General features: G+C 36.5%; 2 protein-coding genes and 1 long non-coding RNA gene across 3 annotated transcripts in view; 2 read left to right on the top strand and 1 right to left on the bottom strand.

The window, feature by feature from the left end:
• The window catches only part of LOC127986659 (growth hormone receptor), a 9,517-nt gene extending 8,097 nt beyond the window's left edge, over positions 1–1,420 (bottom strand). Inside the window, exon 1 of the mRNA XM_052588990.1 lies at positions 1,003–1,420. The gene's annotated coding sequence lies outside the window, so the exon portion shown is untranslated. The remainder of the gene's footprint in view (positions 1–1,002) is intronic.
• A 3,810-nt stretch (positions 1,421–5,230) lies between these two features.
• Positions 5,231–11,363, top strand: LOC127986663 (succinyl-CoA:3-ketoacid coenzyme A transferase 1, mitochondrial). The gene is made up of 17 exons (XM_052588993.1): positions 5,231–5,415; positions 6,685–6,796; positions 7,015–7,105; positions 7,358–7,493; positions 7,969–8,118; positions 8,229–8,335; positions 8,540–8,600; positions 8,709–8,816; positions 8,955–9,069; positions 9,181–9,275; positions 9,368–9,416; positions 9,712–9,784; positions 9,948–10,023; positions 10,119–10,208; positions 10,306–10,386; positions 10,470–10,571; positions 10,827–11,363. Exons 1-17 carry the CDS (start codon positions 5,326–5,328, stop codon positions 10,860–10,862), a joined length of 1,572 nt encoding a protein of 523 aa, XP_052444953.1. The 5' UTR covers positions 5,231–5,325; the 3' UTR covers positions 10,863–11,363.
• Positions 11,364–13,415: 2,052 nt separating this feature from the next.
• On the top strand, positions 13,416–16,609 carry LOC127986698 (uncharacterized). The gene is made up of 6 exons (XR_008160913.1): positions 13,416–15,119; positions 15,207–15,343; positions 15,522–15,654; positions 15,762–15,850; positions 15,966–16,098; positions 16,185–16,609. It is a non-coding gene; the product is annotated as an uncharacterized LOC127986698 (long non-coding RNA).
• The last annotated feature ends 819 nt before the right edge of the window (positions 16,610–17,428 follow it).

Below are 17,428 nucleotides of genomic sequence, written 5' to 3'. Positions count from 1 at the left end.
TGGAGTGGGTGGATTGGAAATTTCGGAATGGAGCTGGAGCTAGTCCGCACGGAGTGGAATGTTGCACTCCAAATGTAATAAATCTATCTCTGAAGGGCATTTTGAAGTGAGAACAATCATACTGAAGGGCCATTGCAAATATAATTGCTCAAAACGGTCATCTTCGATGGCCAGAAGGACTTCGAAGGGTACAACAGATGGACACCTCGCTATACCATGATTCTTTGCATAGGTTTAACTGTGTGATGATAGCGCCTCCTTAATTGGAAAATCGATGCGGATGTGTGTTCCAAGGAACAGTTTTTTGGTTACACCATTTGAATCTCTACCTTTGGAGGGTAAACCCTTCAAATAGATTAAGGAATAGTTATGAGCCCTTCAAATTGGAGCAGTGGAAATTTCTGTTCTTCCGCTCCACTCACGGATTCCAGTCCGGATTTTAGTTTATGTGTTTCTTGGAGATTCTGAAAGCTTGAAAGGTTGGCTTCTTTTGAAATAATTTTCTCGGAGTAGAACTACAACTAAATGGGAAGAATGTGTCTGAAAGCAAGAATTACTTTTATCATAGTACTGTTTAAAGTTTAAAAGCAATATCACACTCACAATCATGCCTAAGACAGAACTGAACATATTTACTTTAACTCCTGCAACATTTACCTAAAATCATTTTGAATATAGCCTAATCCTCCACATCTGGCCATAATATGTCGAGAAAACTTTTCAACTGTCACGTAAACCTTAACCTTATTAGTGTACGCATTGCATGAACATCGTGATAAACGTAACGTAAACCAATAAGTGTTCCAAACGGAAATACAGAACATGCATTAAAAATACATGCACAATTTTTTTTTCCAGTTTACATGATACATCTTTAATAATATGTATTTTGTTTTGCCCTTAAAAATTTTAATTCATTATTTTAATCTTCCACAAAAGCAAAAGGTGGAAACATACAGAATACATCGCACGTTTGTCTCACGCACGTCACACTGAACTCACCTTTTCCAAGAGTGCGATTCAGATTTGTAGATCCTTGACTTCTATGAAAGTATTCCTTGGGGAAGCTCGACTTCTTCGTATTATAGCAGCACACCGTGGTTAAATGCAGCCTATATCTTCTATCAACGCACGGTTTAGAAAAAGCCTCATAAATTAGCCCAATTTTCTCTTCTACCGCTTTGCTTAAAGCGTGTCCTGTTGGTTGTGACAGGACCTCAGTTTGCCCACTGGATATCTGGTGGTACCAGGTTTTTTTTTTTTTTTTTTTTTTTTTTAGGGCATATTCGAAGAAAGGCGTCACTCGTCGTTGAAGCACCCTGTGTAGGGAGCTTAAAACTAAACCTTATACAGTAAGACACTAATCTGTTTACTGCATGTAGAGTTTCGCATGCGAAAAAAAAATGTATGTGGGGAACTCCGCCCTAACAAACGTCATCGTGTTTCCCTACCACAGCCTTTATGACCAAAGTATAGGTCTCTGCAGGAAAGTAATGGGAGTTACGAGATCAAGGTGTTTTTACACCATGATACTTGATTGGTTTATCTAATAGTGACGTTAGGTTTAGGGGTGGGGTTGGGTAAGGTTGATCATTTAGATTGCATGATTCAGAAACACCCAGCAGTTTCAAAACACCCACATGGTGATATACGCCCACTTTTGCTCTGCAGAGACCTAAGTCTCTTTAGGACAGTGCTTCTCAAAGTCCTGGCCCTCCTCCATTTCGTATTTCAAGAGCACTAATTTCCTACTTGATAAACTGTTAAACTTGTAAATCATTTGTTTAGTTTTTATTAATGTCTTTTTGGAGATTTAAAGCTTTACTGCGTGACATTGTTGTCATAGAAACCTGTGAGCGCTGCTAATATCAGGTTTTTATTTATTTATTTATTAATTAATTAATTATTACTTAGATTATTCCGGCCTGACTTATAGCGGTGTCCAAGTGTTTTGCGAGTTTTGCAAACAAAGCTGGGACTAATTTAAGAAAAAGAAAATAGGCTATAATCTAATAGCTATCTATTAAATGAATTTCGTTTAAAGCTGCAGATATTGAAAGCCATTTTCAGAGCTGTGTAATTAGGTTTCCACAAAGCTATCGAGTTTATTCTCATTTTTAATATAGCCATTGGCAGGGTTTGTGGTGCTTTGCACTTCATATATAGGCACTTACATTTATGATCAACAATGCAGAGCTGAATGGGTACACGTGACGTGACTGGAGTAGGGCACGTGTTTATGGGGTCTTGTTGTAGTAACAAGAACAAATAAGTTTAAAGGGCAAAGTGGAGAATTCAAAAGTTGGGCTTTTATTAGTTGTTGTTACACTTTTTATAACAGTAAAAAGTCATTTTGACTTCAAAAACGCTATTGGACATTAGTAGTGAATGGCCATGAAAATCAAGAATTTTAAAACGTAGTTCATCGATCATCGTGTTCACTTGTTTATCCAACAGTTAATACAAAAATCATGAAACTGGAATTTTAGACATGGTAAGGCTCATGTCATGTAGATGTTCATGCATTCAGCCTAAGGAGAAGCTAAAAAGACATTCAAAAAGTATTATAAAAATCATTCTGTTTTAACCAAACCGTACAAATCCATTTTTTATATCGGTTGTTATATGTTTGGGTTCCTGGAGGCATTCAAGGTTAATTATAAATCTCAAAACAGGGTCATTTCCAGAATCATAATGGTATACATTTAGAGGAACGTTTCATGATCCACTCTTAAACTCTCATAAATCTCAGGAGGACAGACACACAGCGTATCTTAGGTCATTAACTCAGCCATGTGTCTGTGGTGTCCAGTGTCCGTTCCACCCCAATCGTTTTTGTGCTAGTCTTGAAACTTCTCAACAGCTGTCAGACTTCTCAAAAGGCAAAGACCTTTAACCCCGGTCTTCTATAGTTTTGCATGGCATGTTAAATTTGCTCTTATAGCTCTTATATCTTCTTCCCTCTACATGGTGCGACCTCACGTTGGGTACTTACTGACATCATGGACACAGAGGATTGTTGATTTAGTTGCTGTATTTTGGATGTGGAATTTTAATGAAGTCCACAACTAAATGCAAACAATGGTTTATGATTTTGTATCATTTATAGCTTCTATTGATGTATGGGAGTCATTATGGGGGGGGGGGGGGGGGGGGGGGTGTTTACTTGATCTATAATGACACAGTACAAAAGTACTCTTAAAACCAGTAGCGGTTTTAGGCACGGGCGAACCGGGCAGCCGCCCGGGGCGTCATTTTTTCGTGACACATTGGGGGGCGGCAGCACGAGCAGATAAACAAAAAATCCTCTGTGTCGCGAAGCGGTTTTTCATCATTTATATAATTTCACTGTGTGTGGAATTGGCAAATTGGCGCTCCCTGCAGCTGCCGGCGCCCCTGCTTGCTGAAAATGTACACTGAAAATGCAAACAGAAGTTTTGTGTTGTGAGAGAAGTGTAAGGGGGTGGGGCGAGAGGCGCGTGCGACATTTCACCTCTGGGTCTCTCTCAAATGGAACGGACAGGACGGGGGTGGACGGGGACGGGGGATCCACACTAGTAATATAATTAATAATAGGATGTCAGTCACACACCTCGACTTTCTTCCAAATAACGCACATTTCATTCATAATGTTATAATACAGGCCTATAGTTCCTGCAAATGAAACTAGGTAATACAAGACGATTATGCGGTCATCAAGGTGAATTGGTTTAGTCTTGACTTGTGGTCCTGAGTGACAGTTGGGGGGATGAGAAATCTGTTGATTGTCGAGTGCCAAATAAACAGAGATGGAGAATAAAAGATCAGAGCCATCAGGTGCCCAGTTTCGAAAAGAAGAAGAGGAGAAACGAACAAAAGATAAAGGTATTCAACTATTGTCTCTTTATCATTACAGTATCCATTTCATGAATGAAGGGCTAATGTTAATTGGTGGTGGGTATAACTCTTTGTTTATCCTTTTTGCTATGATGCTTGATATGCTTATACAACAATAATTTGGTTTCAACTCAATCACGAGATCTAATTTATAATATTGTGCTTTGCAATAAAACTGTTACAAGTTCAGTTATCATTTCCATCATTTTTTTAATGTTAGCCCATGTAAATAACCAACGACATTTTAAAATCTGTAGGTTAAAGATGAACATTTGCTATTTATTTGCTACACAGTATGCAAATTATAGTTTCCTAAATATAGTTTTACAAGTCATAACTAAAAGTGTGTCATGCGTATAATTTGAGGCAGTAACCTAATGGCTAATGGTACCTCCATGAAAGTTAGATTAACATACAAATTTTGGTTGAAAAATATCCTGAAACCCAAAAAGTTTTTGGTGATTAAAAAATAAAATCCCATTGTTTTTGCCTACACATATAATTTAAAGTCATTTTATTTTTTTAAACAACTGAGTCCCAGTGCCCATAGCATAACATTAATAAAATAGAATTTTTCAATATATACATATTTTTTTACTACTTGTTTCTATGCTCTAAACAATGTGATGACATGGGGGGGGAAAAATAAAATAAATAAATGTTTTTTTCCAGGTCTAGGAGGATATAGCGTGTAATGACAGCCAGTTAGTGTGTAAGAGCATGTTTATGTAACCCTTCTATTATGTTTTGAGTCAATTTGACCCCAGGCTGTTTTAGCTTTATAAAACATTATCCTATGGTCTTTTGATTTCAAATGCAGTTCAATTGCAATTTCAGGGGCACTTGTAAAATATTTTGGAGCATCCTCTACCACTGGTCAGGATGAGCCAACCACCTCCTCCGCTACACATATGTCTCCACAAATATCTGATATTGAGGATGAAGACCTCTTTTCCTCTACTTCTCCCCAGCATGAGCTTTCAGGTGTGCATATCATGTTTGCTTGTGTGTGTGTGTGTGTGTGTGTGTGTGTGTGTGTGTGTGTGGGCTACAAGACAACTGTACAACTGCAATTTAATGTAACTTTAATATTTCTGATAATTTATGAGTAGGACTATGTTTTTTCACTGCTATGTGTTTTGAGTAATATGCCAATATGCTGTCTGATAGAAATGCCTGGAGCTGAGCCCCCACTGAGCCCCACTGGTGAGGATGAGCCTCTGTCAACCGACCCTGCTAACTGGCCCTCACAGTGTGGGGGGGGGGGGGGGGGGCGCTCGAAAGGGGTCTCGCCCAGGGTGTATTTCAATGTAGAACCGCCACTGCTTAAAACTGCCCTAAATCCCCGTTAACCCGCCCTTTGCCCTATTTTAAAACAGACCAGGATTGATCCAGGTTCTGTGGTAGACAGTGATTACTTTCCTGTAAAAAGTTTAAGTTGTTCTGAAAATGTCTTTTCAGAGATTACTATCAGGTACTCTTCTCAGAGGCAGACTAATATCATTTAAACCACAGGGACGTATTTATCGTCATGGTAAGGTAAGTAAAAATTGTTAATAAAATTGCATCATTTTCGGTTTTAGACAAATAATGTGATTTCGTTGATGTTTCTTTATTTGTTCATGAGTATTCTATGTAATGATTTAAGGGACTAAAATAAATATATGACAATCCTTGAATAATCTTTGTATCTAAAGAATTTTTATTATTTGTTGTTCCCTAATCAGTTATCACAAATAAAGATGCAAATCAACCATTTAATCAAATAGCTTTGCAAAGTTACATATTTTCCATATACAAAGGAACAGATTACAATTAAGCTTCAAATAACAATGTAAAATAAGCTTTAAAACAAATTAATTTCTGCTGTATTGATTCATTGTTTGCACAGCAGTGATATTTGCACAGAATATCAGAATATGTCCACGTGTCCACATTGTACTGTAAGGTTGTTTGTGACACATGAAGCTTGGCATTCTGCACACTTCATTTTGCATAATTAAAATCACAATTTGTTGGATTACTGCGTTTTATTGATACATTTCCTTTTAAAAGCTAAGACATTAAAGAAACGTGTTATATCATATAATTCACTTTTGACTTCCGAATGCATTGTTGTTTGCTTTGAATTTGAATTTCACTGTAAAGATGATTTAATTAAAGAGAAAAACCCATAAAATAAATATGTTAGAAGAATGTCTTGCAAAGGTTCCCATTATGTTTTGAACATGTTATTTATGGACTTTTTATAAAATCTTTTCTGAACTTATTGTTATTATTATTATTTAGTCATGCAGAAGTTAAGGAAACAGTCCATTTTATAAATATGCAAATATTATGAATCATTCATTTGAATGTGCACAGAATGCTCTGAAACAATTCATAAAAAACATTTAGATGAAGAAATAAAATGTTCTATGAATTTTGCATAAAGAGTGGTGTTGTGCCAATGTTTTTAGAACATTATTAACTACCAGATAACTCGGAATTAATTTTTTTGAAAGATATAACTTTCTTCCGAAGTACAAAGTTTCAACAGCTCATAATCTTGTTTACTGGATGAATCATTTCAATTGCATATACATTTTCAGACCAGCCACTAATTAATCAATCATGACTAACACAGTCCCAGAATAAGGACATTAATTTTTTTTGTTAACATTACTGAAAAAATGTTTGTTCCTAACTTTGAGAGAACCTTGCCAGCACATTTGTTCTGAGAATGTTCTTTATTAGCTGGGAATGAGCATTTTCACATTAACTGTGCCTAATAGTATGCCATGCTCTCCCTGTCACATTACTCCACAGGAATTCAGCTGCTCTCATTTCTCAACTTCCCAGTCATGGAGTGCGTGTTTTTATTTGGACCCAACAGAGGCTGTCAAAGACATTCCTAATGGCTCCATGCTTCTTGTCGGAGGTATAAGGAAGGAACTTATGCCATATCAAAGCATGTGCCCACTAAATGTGCCTCTATACATGTAGTTCTGCACAACTATAGGATGCAGTGCTATCTGATAAGTTGTTCATACAGCTAAATGGTATTTCCTGCGCTGATATCATGTGCTGTAGATAGAACATAATGTGTCCCCAAGCAGTATCCCTGTGTGTGCTTAATTTCCTCCCTTTCTGTCTTAGGCTTTGGTTTGTGTGGGATCCCGGAGAATTTAATCAGCGGTCTGTTGAAAACGGGAGTAAAAGACATCACAGCCGTGAGCAATAATGCTGGGTGAGAGAGATCTCTAAACAACATGTTGGTAAAGGCAGTAAAGGGACGCAGTGTTTCCAGAGAATTCTCTAATGTGGATCAACTCATATTTACAATGGGTTGCTGTCATGTACTCTGGGAAATAGTTAGATGGGGTCAAGGGGCAGGAAAGCGGGGAAAAAGGGAAAGGGGCCCTCAAGAATCAGGGCTTGAAGGAACACCAGTGTGATTTCTTGTGTGACTAACAAACTACATGATTGTTTCTGATGACAGGGTTGATAACTTTGGCCTGGGAATGCTTCTGAAAACCAAACAGATAAAACGCATGATATCTTCATATGTTGGGGAAAACGCTGAGTTTGCGAGGCAATATTTATCAGGCGAGCTGGAATTAGAGCTCACTCCTCAGGTAGAGCATTTAACTCTCAGCAATTTACATGCTCCATGTCTAGTTTGGCTAATTTTATTTCTTCTGCCTTACTTTAAAGTCAATATTAAAATACTATATTTACCCAACCCCATTTACATTTAATAAAAATTTATAAATGTAGAACTATGTATAAATAATGTTTTTGATAGCATTACTAAAGACCAGATAACTTTGAATGAACATGCTGGAGCAAACTTTGAGCGAATCTTGCCGAAATCAAAGTTACCAACATTTTAAGAATATTCAGTACAAGTTGGATACCAATAGCCAGATAGCGGTTTGGGTTCTGCTTTATCAAACATGCATTCAGATTTGTTGTGGGTAACACAAACAATCTTCACAATTCCACACTGAATATCTTTCTCACTCAGAAACATTATAACAATGGGTTGCAAAAGAAAAGAATGTTCTCACTGACATTAAATACTGTTTGATTGATTTAATTCTATCCCAGGGCACACTAGCAGAGAGGATACGGGCTGGCGGTGCAGGCATCCCAGCATTTTTTACTCCCACCGGGTATGGCACTCTCATCCAGGAGGGTGGATCACCCATAAAATACAACAAAGATGGCAGCATTGCAATCGCAAGTGAAAGCAGAGAGGTGTGGTGAGGCGTATCACTCTCAAAACATGTTGATGGTTTTCCTTTTTTTTTTTACTTTCAGAAAAACATTACATACATATATAAATTATTATCCTTTGTTTGGTTCAGGTTCGGGAGTTTAATGGCAGACATTATGTCATGGAAAAAGCCATCAGGGGCGACTTTGCTTTGATAAAGGCCTGGAAATGTGACAAAGCAGGAAATCTTATTTTCAGGTCAAGAAGTTCACTTTAACACCATTTGTCTTTTAAAATAATTTTTCATTATCTTACGTTTTCTTTAAACCAAGAGCCTACTTACCCTAGATTGTCCACTAGGTGTCAGGCTTTATCTGTGTAACAATCTACGAATGTTTCTAGAATATCAGTATTCATGCAATTACTAAACTTTTTTATTTATTATTATTTATTTTTTTACAGGAAAACAACTCGCAATTTCAACCAGCCTATGTGTAAAGCAGCTAAAGTCACAATAGTGGAGGTTTGTGACCCTCCAGTTTGTTTTGGGCTTTGTGATTTTGACATTTCCTATTGTCAAGTTTGAGGTCCCACAAAAAAATAAAAATAAATGACTTACTTTGATGCACAGGTTGAGGAGATTGTTGAAATTGGAAGTTTTAGTCCTGAGGAAATTCACATCCCTTCCATATATGTAGACCGGGTAGTGCAAGGAGCCAGCTATGAAAAACGAATTGAGGTGAGAAAGACATTTGAACTTGTCTGAGCTTCTCATTTAGAGCTGTTTATTTCATAAATCTCACCGTATTGTTTATTATGCGCACATTTAACTTTACAAGAATGTGTAGGTCATGTTCAGGACTCTTTTTGTTCATAGAAAAGGCTGGTTCAGTCTAGCAAGGATGAGAAACCTCAAGTCAAACAGGACTCAGATATTACCCGGGAGAGAATCATCCGGCGAGCCGCGCTGGAGTTTCAGGATGGGATGTATGGTATCCTTCAGTAGCCTGACTGCAGAAATCACCATCAACATGATAGATATTGCAAAATACACATTGCTAACTATTCTGTTCCCACATAATGTACCTTGACAACCCTTCAAGCAAATCTTGGCATTGGAATCCCTATGTTGGCCAGCAATTACATTAGCCCTGAAATCACTGTCCACTTGCAGAGTGAGAATGGAATTTTGGGACTGGTGAGTATCCCTTTTTAAATAGCCTGAGCAAGTCATTTTTCTTAATGAATTTCCACTTTTCAATTTTCAATCCCCTTTTATTTTATTTGTAGGGTCCCTATCCAACAGAGAGTGAAGTGGATCCTGATTTAATCAATGCTGGTGCAGTTTTATCATATTTGATATTCTTTTAATTAAATTGTTAATACTACACATACACAAGAGTAGCAGTGAGTAAAAATCTTCAGTGCGAGATCCACCAACATTGCTGCCATGTAATGACTAAAAAACAGTATAGTTGCTCAGTATACACACAATTTACACATTACACACAACATAATCCTAATAATAATATATTTGCTATATAAGAAATATATTGTAATAATGAAATAATATAGAATAGTTCTAAAATCCTTCTTAACAACTCTCAGATCTTGGCTTTTTTGTGTGTGTTCAGGTAAGGAGACGGTAACAGTTTATCCAGGAGCTGCCTATTTCTCCAGCGATGAATCCTTTGCCATGATCAGAGGGTGAGTGTCTCAATGCATCGGTCGTTTATGATTAAACTAAATACAACTGCACGTGAATAAGAATGTTTAGCGTGAGAATTAAGACGTGCAGCTTTTGGGGTACATTTTATGGATATTTTTTATGTTGTTCCCCCTATTTTTCTCTCACTTCATCTTTTTTTAGAGGTCACATTGACCTGACCATGCTGGGAGCAATGCAAGTTTCTAAGTATGGAGATCTGGCCAACTGGATGATTCCAGTATGAGTTTTATGATCTGTATTACTGTATCATGACTGATAGACATGCAGTATGTTTTCACTTGCCTGGTTTGACATGTTCCATGTGTTTCTCAGGGTAAAATGGTGAAGGGCATGGGTGGCGCAATGGACTTGGTATCTAGTGATGCCACAAAAGTAGTTGTCACTATGGAACATTCTGCCAAGGTACAATAAACTTTACACTCTCACTTACAGTCATTATGTTTTAGCATTTCCTATCACTCTGTGTAAAATTGATTTTTTTTTATTTATATATTTAAAGGGTGGGAAACATAAAATCTTAGAGAAGTGCACACTTCCTCTGACTGGAAAACAGTGTGTTGACCGTATAATCACTGAAAAGGTCAGTACAATTTATTTCAGAGAAACATAACATATGTTGCACCTTTTCAAGGACAGTGTGATGTTTGTTGTCACTTGTTCTAGGCGGTGTTTGATGTCGATAAGAGCAAGGGTTTAACTCTCATTGAGATTTGGGAAGGACTGACACCAGAGGACATCAAAGCATGCACTGGGACACAGTTTGAGGTGAGACTACAACATATATTGTCCTTATTCTGGGACTGTGTTAGTCATGATTGATTCAGTAGTGGCTGGTCTGAAAATGTATATGCAATTAAAATGATTCATCCAGTAAACAAGATTATGAGCTGTTGAAAATTTGTACTTCGGAAGAAACAAACCAATGTTATATCTTTCAGTTGTGATTGAAGACACTTTCCTTGTTGTGAGAAAGTTTTGTGTATAAGTACACAATGTATCACTCATTCCGGTATTTTTCAGGTGTCAAAAGACTTACAACCGATGCAGCAGATATGAGATAATACTGAGGATTTAAACTGACGGCCTTCTGCCAGTATAAAGGACCAGAGCAAGAGAGAGGACGTGACTGCCTTCATTTGAACAATTCTTTGCTTTTTTGGATATGGCATAAATACAGAATTCATTGTTAAATAGATGCATGACTCTTCTCACCATGTTAATTACGACTTGCTCGAAACATATTAGAACATAACTCTCCAAGAGTGAAAAACATCACCTTTTAAGGTTAGGTTTAAGACACCGTTAAACTATATTGTTTCTGAAATTACATTGTTTTAACACGAGTGATGAAAAGCAATGGAATCTGAGTAGATTTAATATTAAATATTTTAGTAATAATATTGTTAACAATGATGATGTACTGAAACATATTTTAAATGTGTTTTTTGCAATGATTTTTGCAAGCTAATCAGCATGGAATAATGCAGCTGTGCTACTTGACCTTGATACTGATTTATTCGCTCTTGCCACAGTTTAAAATAAATAATGTCGGTGTGATGTGTTTTTTTTTTTTTTTTTTTTTTTTTTGTTGTTGCTTTGTCAGCATAGTCATTTAATTACTGTTTTACAAAGCTTTATTGTGACACATAGAAACAGACCATCCAGTGGATCTCTACTCAGGACATGTTTTGACCCTAGTGTCACTCTGTGATTGGTCATTGACCTGAAAAACAAACATTGCACAACTCTCTAAAGACAGAGGTCTGTGGGTTCCACAGGGTTTGGGACAAAACACTATTTCACCATCCTCCTTACAATACTTAATGAACCCCATGATATTTCAAATGACAAGAAACAAAACAACATGCATACACTACATGCTACAGGAATTTACACATTTAAAGACCAGATTGTGAAATGGTAACACAGTAATCCCAGAGATGAATATAAACTGGCAAAGTCAGTGTGAGGGAAAACAAGCCAGCACTGACTGTCCCTCAGCTGAGTCATGCTGGGAATTCCTGTCAGAGGCAGAATGATGTCACAATCCCTGTAAGAGACCCAGGGCCCATCACTGCATCTATCAAATCTGCGTTGTCCACAGCATTAAGGTATGAAGTTGTCCACACAAAAAGTTAAAGTAAAGAATGAATTGCAGATGTAGAGAATAAAAAGCATGGTAGTCAAGGCAAGATTCCAGTGTTATTATTGTATAGGCTAACTGAATACAGCTCAAATAAAACATAAATGTAAATTCTGATAATGATTCCGACGGTATCATTCCTTTGTGTCCTTATCGTTAGAGTTCTATGTGTTACGCCTGCCAAGTTTCAAAGCTAAACTCTTATTTAACAGAGCAGGAAACAAATTATTATTTTACATTTAGAACAGCTTTTAGTGTACAGAATTATATATTTATCGTTATCGTTGTAGTTATCATGAATAGGCCTTTAGATTTCAAAACTGAAACAAATACAGGTCCTTATCAAAAAATTAGCATATTGTGATATTTTCCATAATGTAATGATAAAAATTAAACTTTCATATATTTTAGATTCATTGCACACCAACTGAAATATTTCAGGTCTTTTATTGTTTTAATACTGATGATTTTGGCATACAGCTCATGAAAACCCAAAATTCCTATCTCAAAAAATCAGCATATCATGAAAAGGTTCTCTAAACGAGCTATTAACCTAATCATCTGAATCCACGAATTAACTCTAAACACCTGCAAAAGATTCCTGAGGCTCATTATGGAAAATATCACAATATATCACAATATGCTAATTATTTGAGAAGGACCTGTATTATAAATATTGCTGTAAGCATATAGGTTTAAGTAAATTACTAGTAAAACTATTGTAACACAAGTATCTATTAGGCTAAATACTGTAATAGTGTTTAGCCTAATAATTTAGCCTAATAATTTATTACAGATTAAAAAAAAGACAATGTTTTCAGATTTGCCCAGCTGCAAGACCCACCGCCCAACTCTGACCTCACAAGAGGGTAAAATACGGCTTTTACACTCAGTATAAACCATTGTTCAATTTATTGTATAATACAATATGTAATATTTGGCATCCTTCAAGTTTGATGTGTTGACAGCTGAGTTAAGAGCCGGTGTCATTAACATTCGCAACTTAGGTGGCCAGTGCAAGAGAGTCTTCAGTGGAGATCACAGAGACTTCCAAAGAGTCTACTCAGATATAGCATTCAGGTGAAAAATTCGTTTTAGGCCCATGTCTTTATTATAATGATAGCAAGGATATTACAGTCAAACCAAAATGTATTCAGACACCTTCAGCATTTCTCACATTATCACGGTTTATTCGCTATAGTTTAGAAAATGGTAATAAAACATAACAAGAACTCAGAGTTAAACTGTGTCTAAACAAATTAATCTTGAAAATGTCAGATAACTTTGATAGAAAGGTACGTATTGGATTGCAATCAACCAAACATTATTCAGCTGTTAAAGTTCACAATTAGATAATACCAATATAAGTCAACCAATTACAAATTACAAAATGTTATTAGTTCGCATTAGCAATTAAAGAAAAAACACTTTTTCTTCACTGAAAAATTAAATGAGGTCATGTTCAAAAAAACTTTCATAATGAATTGAAACAGGACAAGGTAACAATGCATTCAGCATATGAAATAGTAAAAAAGGTTAACATTTTTTGATTGTACTATATTTTAAATGCTGTTCTTTCTGTCTTAAAAACCTATCATCTGCAGATAATAAGAATGAGTTAGAGGTGGCTCAGTTCCAGAACAATGCTACTTAGTACCCCCTCTATCTGAAAACTTCTGGAAGGATCTTTCAGCCCCGCCCAGCACATATGACCCTTCAGCCTGTCTATTCTTTATACAGCATTATGGCAAACATTACATGGAAGAGGGCTCTCTGGGTGGCCAGTATCAGGCCCTGCTGGAGGTGGACACAAGCTATGTGATGGAGATGAGTATGTGTTAAAGCTGCGGTAGGGAACTTTTGACGCTCTAGCGGTTAATAAACAGAACTGCTTGCGTCTTGCGGAAGACCATCGTAGCCGGAACTACTTCTCTCTGTTTATGTCTATGAAGAATCACAAAGGTACTGTGGAATCTAAAATAGTCCGAATATAAACACTTATTATAGGTGCACCCTTTGTGATTCAGGACAAGCTAAAAACACGGGTTGGAAAATGGATTCATGGTGTACTCGCTTATTATATACATTTTTCTACATTTTGAACACAAACAAAGTTACGGACCGCAGCTCTGATTGGTTGATTTCTTACCGGGAGCGGATGAATTTCTGCAAATGGCAATAGGACCACTGGGAGGAGCCAGAAGAGCTTGATTTTTTTCACAGATTATCTGTCTCATATTCTACTGTCAGGACATAATGACAGGTTTAACAAATATGTAAAAAAATATATATTTACAAAAATTACCTACTGCAGCTTTAACTTCCGGTTTTGCTATATTAATATTTAAAGGGATAATTCACCCAAAAATGAAAATTCTGTCATTAATTACTCACCCTCATGTTGTTCCAAACCCATAAAACCTTTGTTCATCTTCGGAACACAAATTCAGATATTTTTGATGAAATCTGAGAGCTTTCTGATCCTCCATAGACAGCAATGTAATTACCGCATTCAAAGGCCAGAAATGTAGTTAGGATATCGTTAAAATATTCCATGTGACATCAGTGTTTCAACCGTAATTTTATGAAGCTAGGAGAATACTTTTTGTGTGCAAAGAAAACAAAAAGTAACGACTTTATTCAACGACTTTCATTCTTCCATGTCAATCGACGCACGTTCACAAGAGTACCATGATGTATGCAATATTCAGTATTTCAATATAAGTGTATTTGATTGAATATAATTTTAAAAATCCAAACATTTTAATTTGTGTTTGATTTTTATTATTAATATTATTATTAATATTATTATTTTATGTAATATATTTTAGTGTAATATATTTGAATGCAGTGCAATGTTGGCACACAGCCCTTAAGCTTGATCAACCTTGATTTTTCTGGTCTAGAGAATTTTATTTTATGCATGCTTCAGTCCAGGTTTTGTGTGATGGGTGCCAGAATGGTCATTTTAGCTTTTCCTCATCAACAAAATCCCTGTGTAAAATATGTGTGAATCTTTCTTTATTTTTTCTCTCTGTTTAATGTAGGACATCCTGTTTATATCGCTGGCCTTAATATTCTAGATTTGGAAAACCCTGACAGTAACAAACAGATGTATTCCAAATGGGCTGGATCAGTTAAAGGAGTTCCCTAAAGTAATAAAACACAAGGTATGACAGAATTAAGACATCAAAAACATGTGCATAGAAGTATAACGTAAGTATAGAAGTATTCATAATCTGGCATCATATCCCTAGTTGTGGTCACTCTATGAGGTGGTCAAAGAGGTGCCATGTGCCGGGCTGAAGAAACTCCACCTCAAGGGGGCACTGGAGGCCTATCTGGAGGAGCAGAGCCCTTGGCACGACAGTGTGTGCAGGCCGGGCATCATAAGGTAATGCCTGCTAGAATGGCCATGTCCTTTGCACCATAATCAATACAGCCAGCTCATAACTAATTTGCATATACAATGCAGTTTTCTTATGAAAGCATTGATTCAGCACTGAAAGCAGTTTATATGTTTAAAGTAACAAGCCTGTTCTTCTTGTCTCAAACTGGTCCTGCTTTACAAGAGTAACCGAAGGAGTCTGGAGCTGCTGGTCTGCCTGGAGTAGCTGCTTCCAGGGTCAAAGTCAAGGACTCGGTCGTTCCTGCTCCAAGAAACGGAGGCAGGAACTGCATTGGAGAGACCATTGAGGAAGAGCTGTAAGGACCCTGATTTTGAACACCTCAAGTGTGGATAAAAAATTTGTACATTTTATTTTGGTTTTCATTTTTTCATACAAACTCACAACTGTTCTTCCATACTTTAGAATGATGGAGCCCCATTGCTTTGATCCCTCAGTGACACCAGTGAAGACGTGTAAAACTCCACCTTCTTAGACAAATGGATTTGTTTTGGGTAAGTGTCTCTCTAATCAAGGGAACTGGAGGGGGATGGATATAAGCTCATACACATTCAATACACAAAACTCTCAACAGACATGTGTTTAACATCTAATTTATCATGTTTTCAGGACGCCAAAGACATCTATCCAGTGGGCAGTAAGACTGAGTACACCTGCACAGACAGACATGATCACATTGACAATCCAGTCACTGAATATACAGAGAACCTGATCTGGAGAATATCACGCATGCAGAACAAGTGTAATTCTAAAGTATTCTGGATAGTAATTAATGCATTGCTAAGTGATTGCTTACTCTCTTTTTTCTTTTTATTGTATATTCACCAGAAACTGCAAATGTGATCCTCCAGTGTTTTGAGTAATGTTATTGCCACACTTTTAAAACAAGCTTATCTGAGCGGGAAGAGTGTGACGCTGTCATGCCTAAGTGGGATGCAGAAGTGGTGAAGCAGAAATCATGTGCTGTCTTGGTCTCAGATGGTATCCAGCACCTGAGAGTGTCCGATGCAAGACAGATAGTTTGTAGACTCCTACTAAACACTAATCAGGTACTTGGTTTCCACTATCTATTATATTGTTTTTTTTAATAATGGAAGCCGTGCCGACTCAGCCAAGCCTATTTTGCAAACCATGGGAAAAATCTGCAAATGGTGTTTGTAAAATGTCATATGAATGCAAATAAGTTTATTAGTTCTGGTATTGAATGCTAAAAGTAATAATGACCATACAAAGCACCATGCATTATTGTGAAATATATATATATATATATATATATATATATATATATATATATATATATATATATATATATATATATATATATATATATATATATGTATGAAGAACTAGAACTTCAAGAAACAATATTGCAATATTGTTAAAAGTTTTAGGCACATGTAAGAATGCTGTAAAATGAGGATGCTGTCAAAAATAATGTCATAAATAGATTTTCTTTATCAATTTACTTCTATTAACTAAAATAAATCAGCATTTGGTGTGACCATCCATTACGCTCAAAGCAGCTTTTGCCCTAGGTAGCTTTGCAGGTAGGTCTCTTGAAGCATCTTGGAGACTTTGCCACAGTTCTTCTAGATTCAGTCTGTCTCAGTTTATCGCTTTGGATAAAAATATCTGCTAAGTGCAAAAAATGTATATGTAAAATTGCAAATGTATCCCCAGGTTCGAAATGTGAATGTAAAAATCCTAAAGACTGTTCAGATGACTCCGCCCACCTGTGTGTCTCACTAATGGGCGGAGCTCCTGAGATGGTTTCAGAGTGTGAGGCCTCGGTTTGGAGATGTCAAGGGAAACACATCACAGTACTCAGCATTGGACATGTCAGGCTTAAACAACAACTTTCAACTGCTTGTTGTAACTGTATGATTTTGTATGAACTGTAGTAGACTGTACTGTAGTAATACATAATATATATAAAATAAATAATATTGTGAATAAGTGTAAATTGTAGGGCAATGCCAGCTCAAAGTCACAGTTACACTTTTCAGTGTAATCAACATAAAAATATTTTACTTTTATTGGTCTCTGCACATGCTGGGATATAAGAAAGCATT

Source organism: Carassius gibelio, chromosome B21 (assembly GCF_023724105.1).
Source record: "Carassius gibelio isolate Cgi1373 ecotype wild population from Czech Republic chromosome B21, carGib1.2-hapl.c, whole genome shotgun sequence".
Lineage (NCBI taxonomy): Eukaryota > Metazoa > Chordata > Actinopteri > Cypriniformes > Cyprinidae > Carassius > Carassius gibelio.
This window is presented reverse-complemented; position numbering and strand designations above follow the sequence as displayed.

What these genes read in the sequence shown, in the direction of transcription:
- LOC127986663 (XM_052588993.1), top strand. Translation starts at nt 5,326, where the DNA reads ATGTCTTTTCAGAGATTACTATCAGGTACTCTTCTCAGAGGCAGACTA. An exon ending in AGAATGGAATTTTGGGACTG is followed by an intron (nt 9,276 to 9,367) that starts GTGAGTATCCCT and finishes TTTTATTTGTAG; the next exon opens with GGTCCCTATCCAACAGAGAG. An exon ending in CTATGGAACATTCTGCCAAG is followed by an intron (nt 10,209 to 10,305) that starts GTACAATAAACT and finishes ATATATTTAAAG; the next exon opens with GGTGGGAAACATAAAATCTT.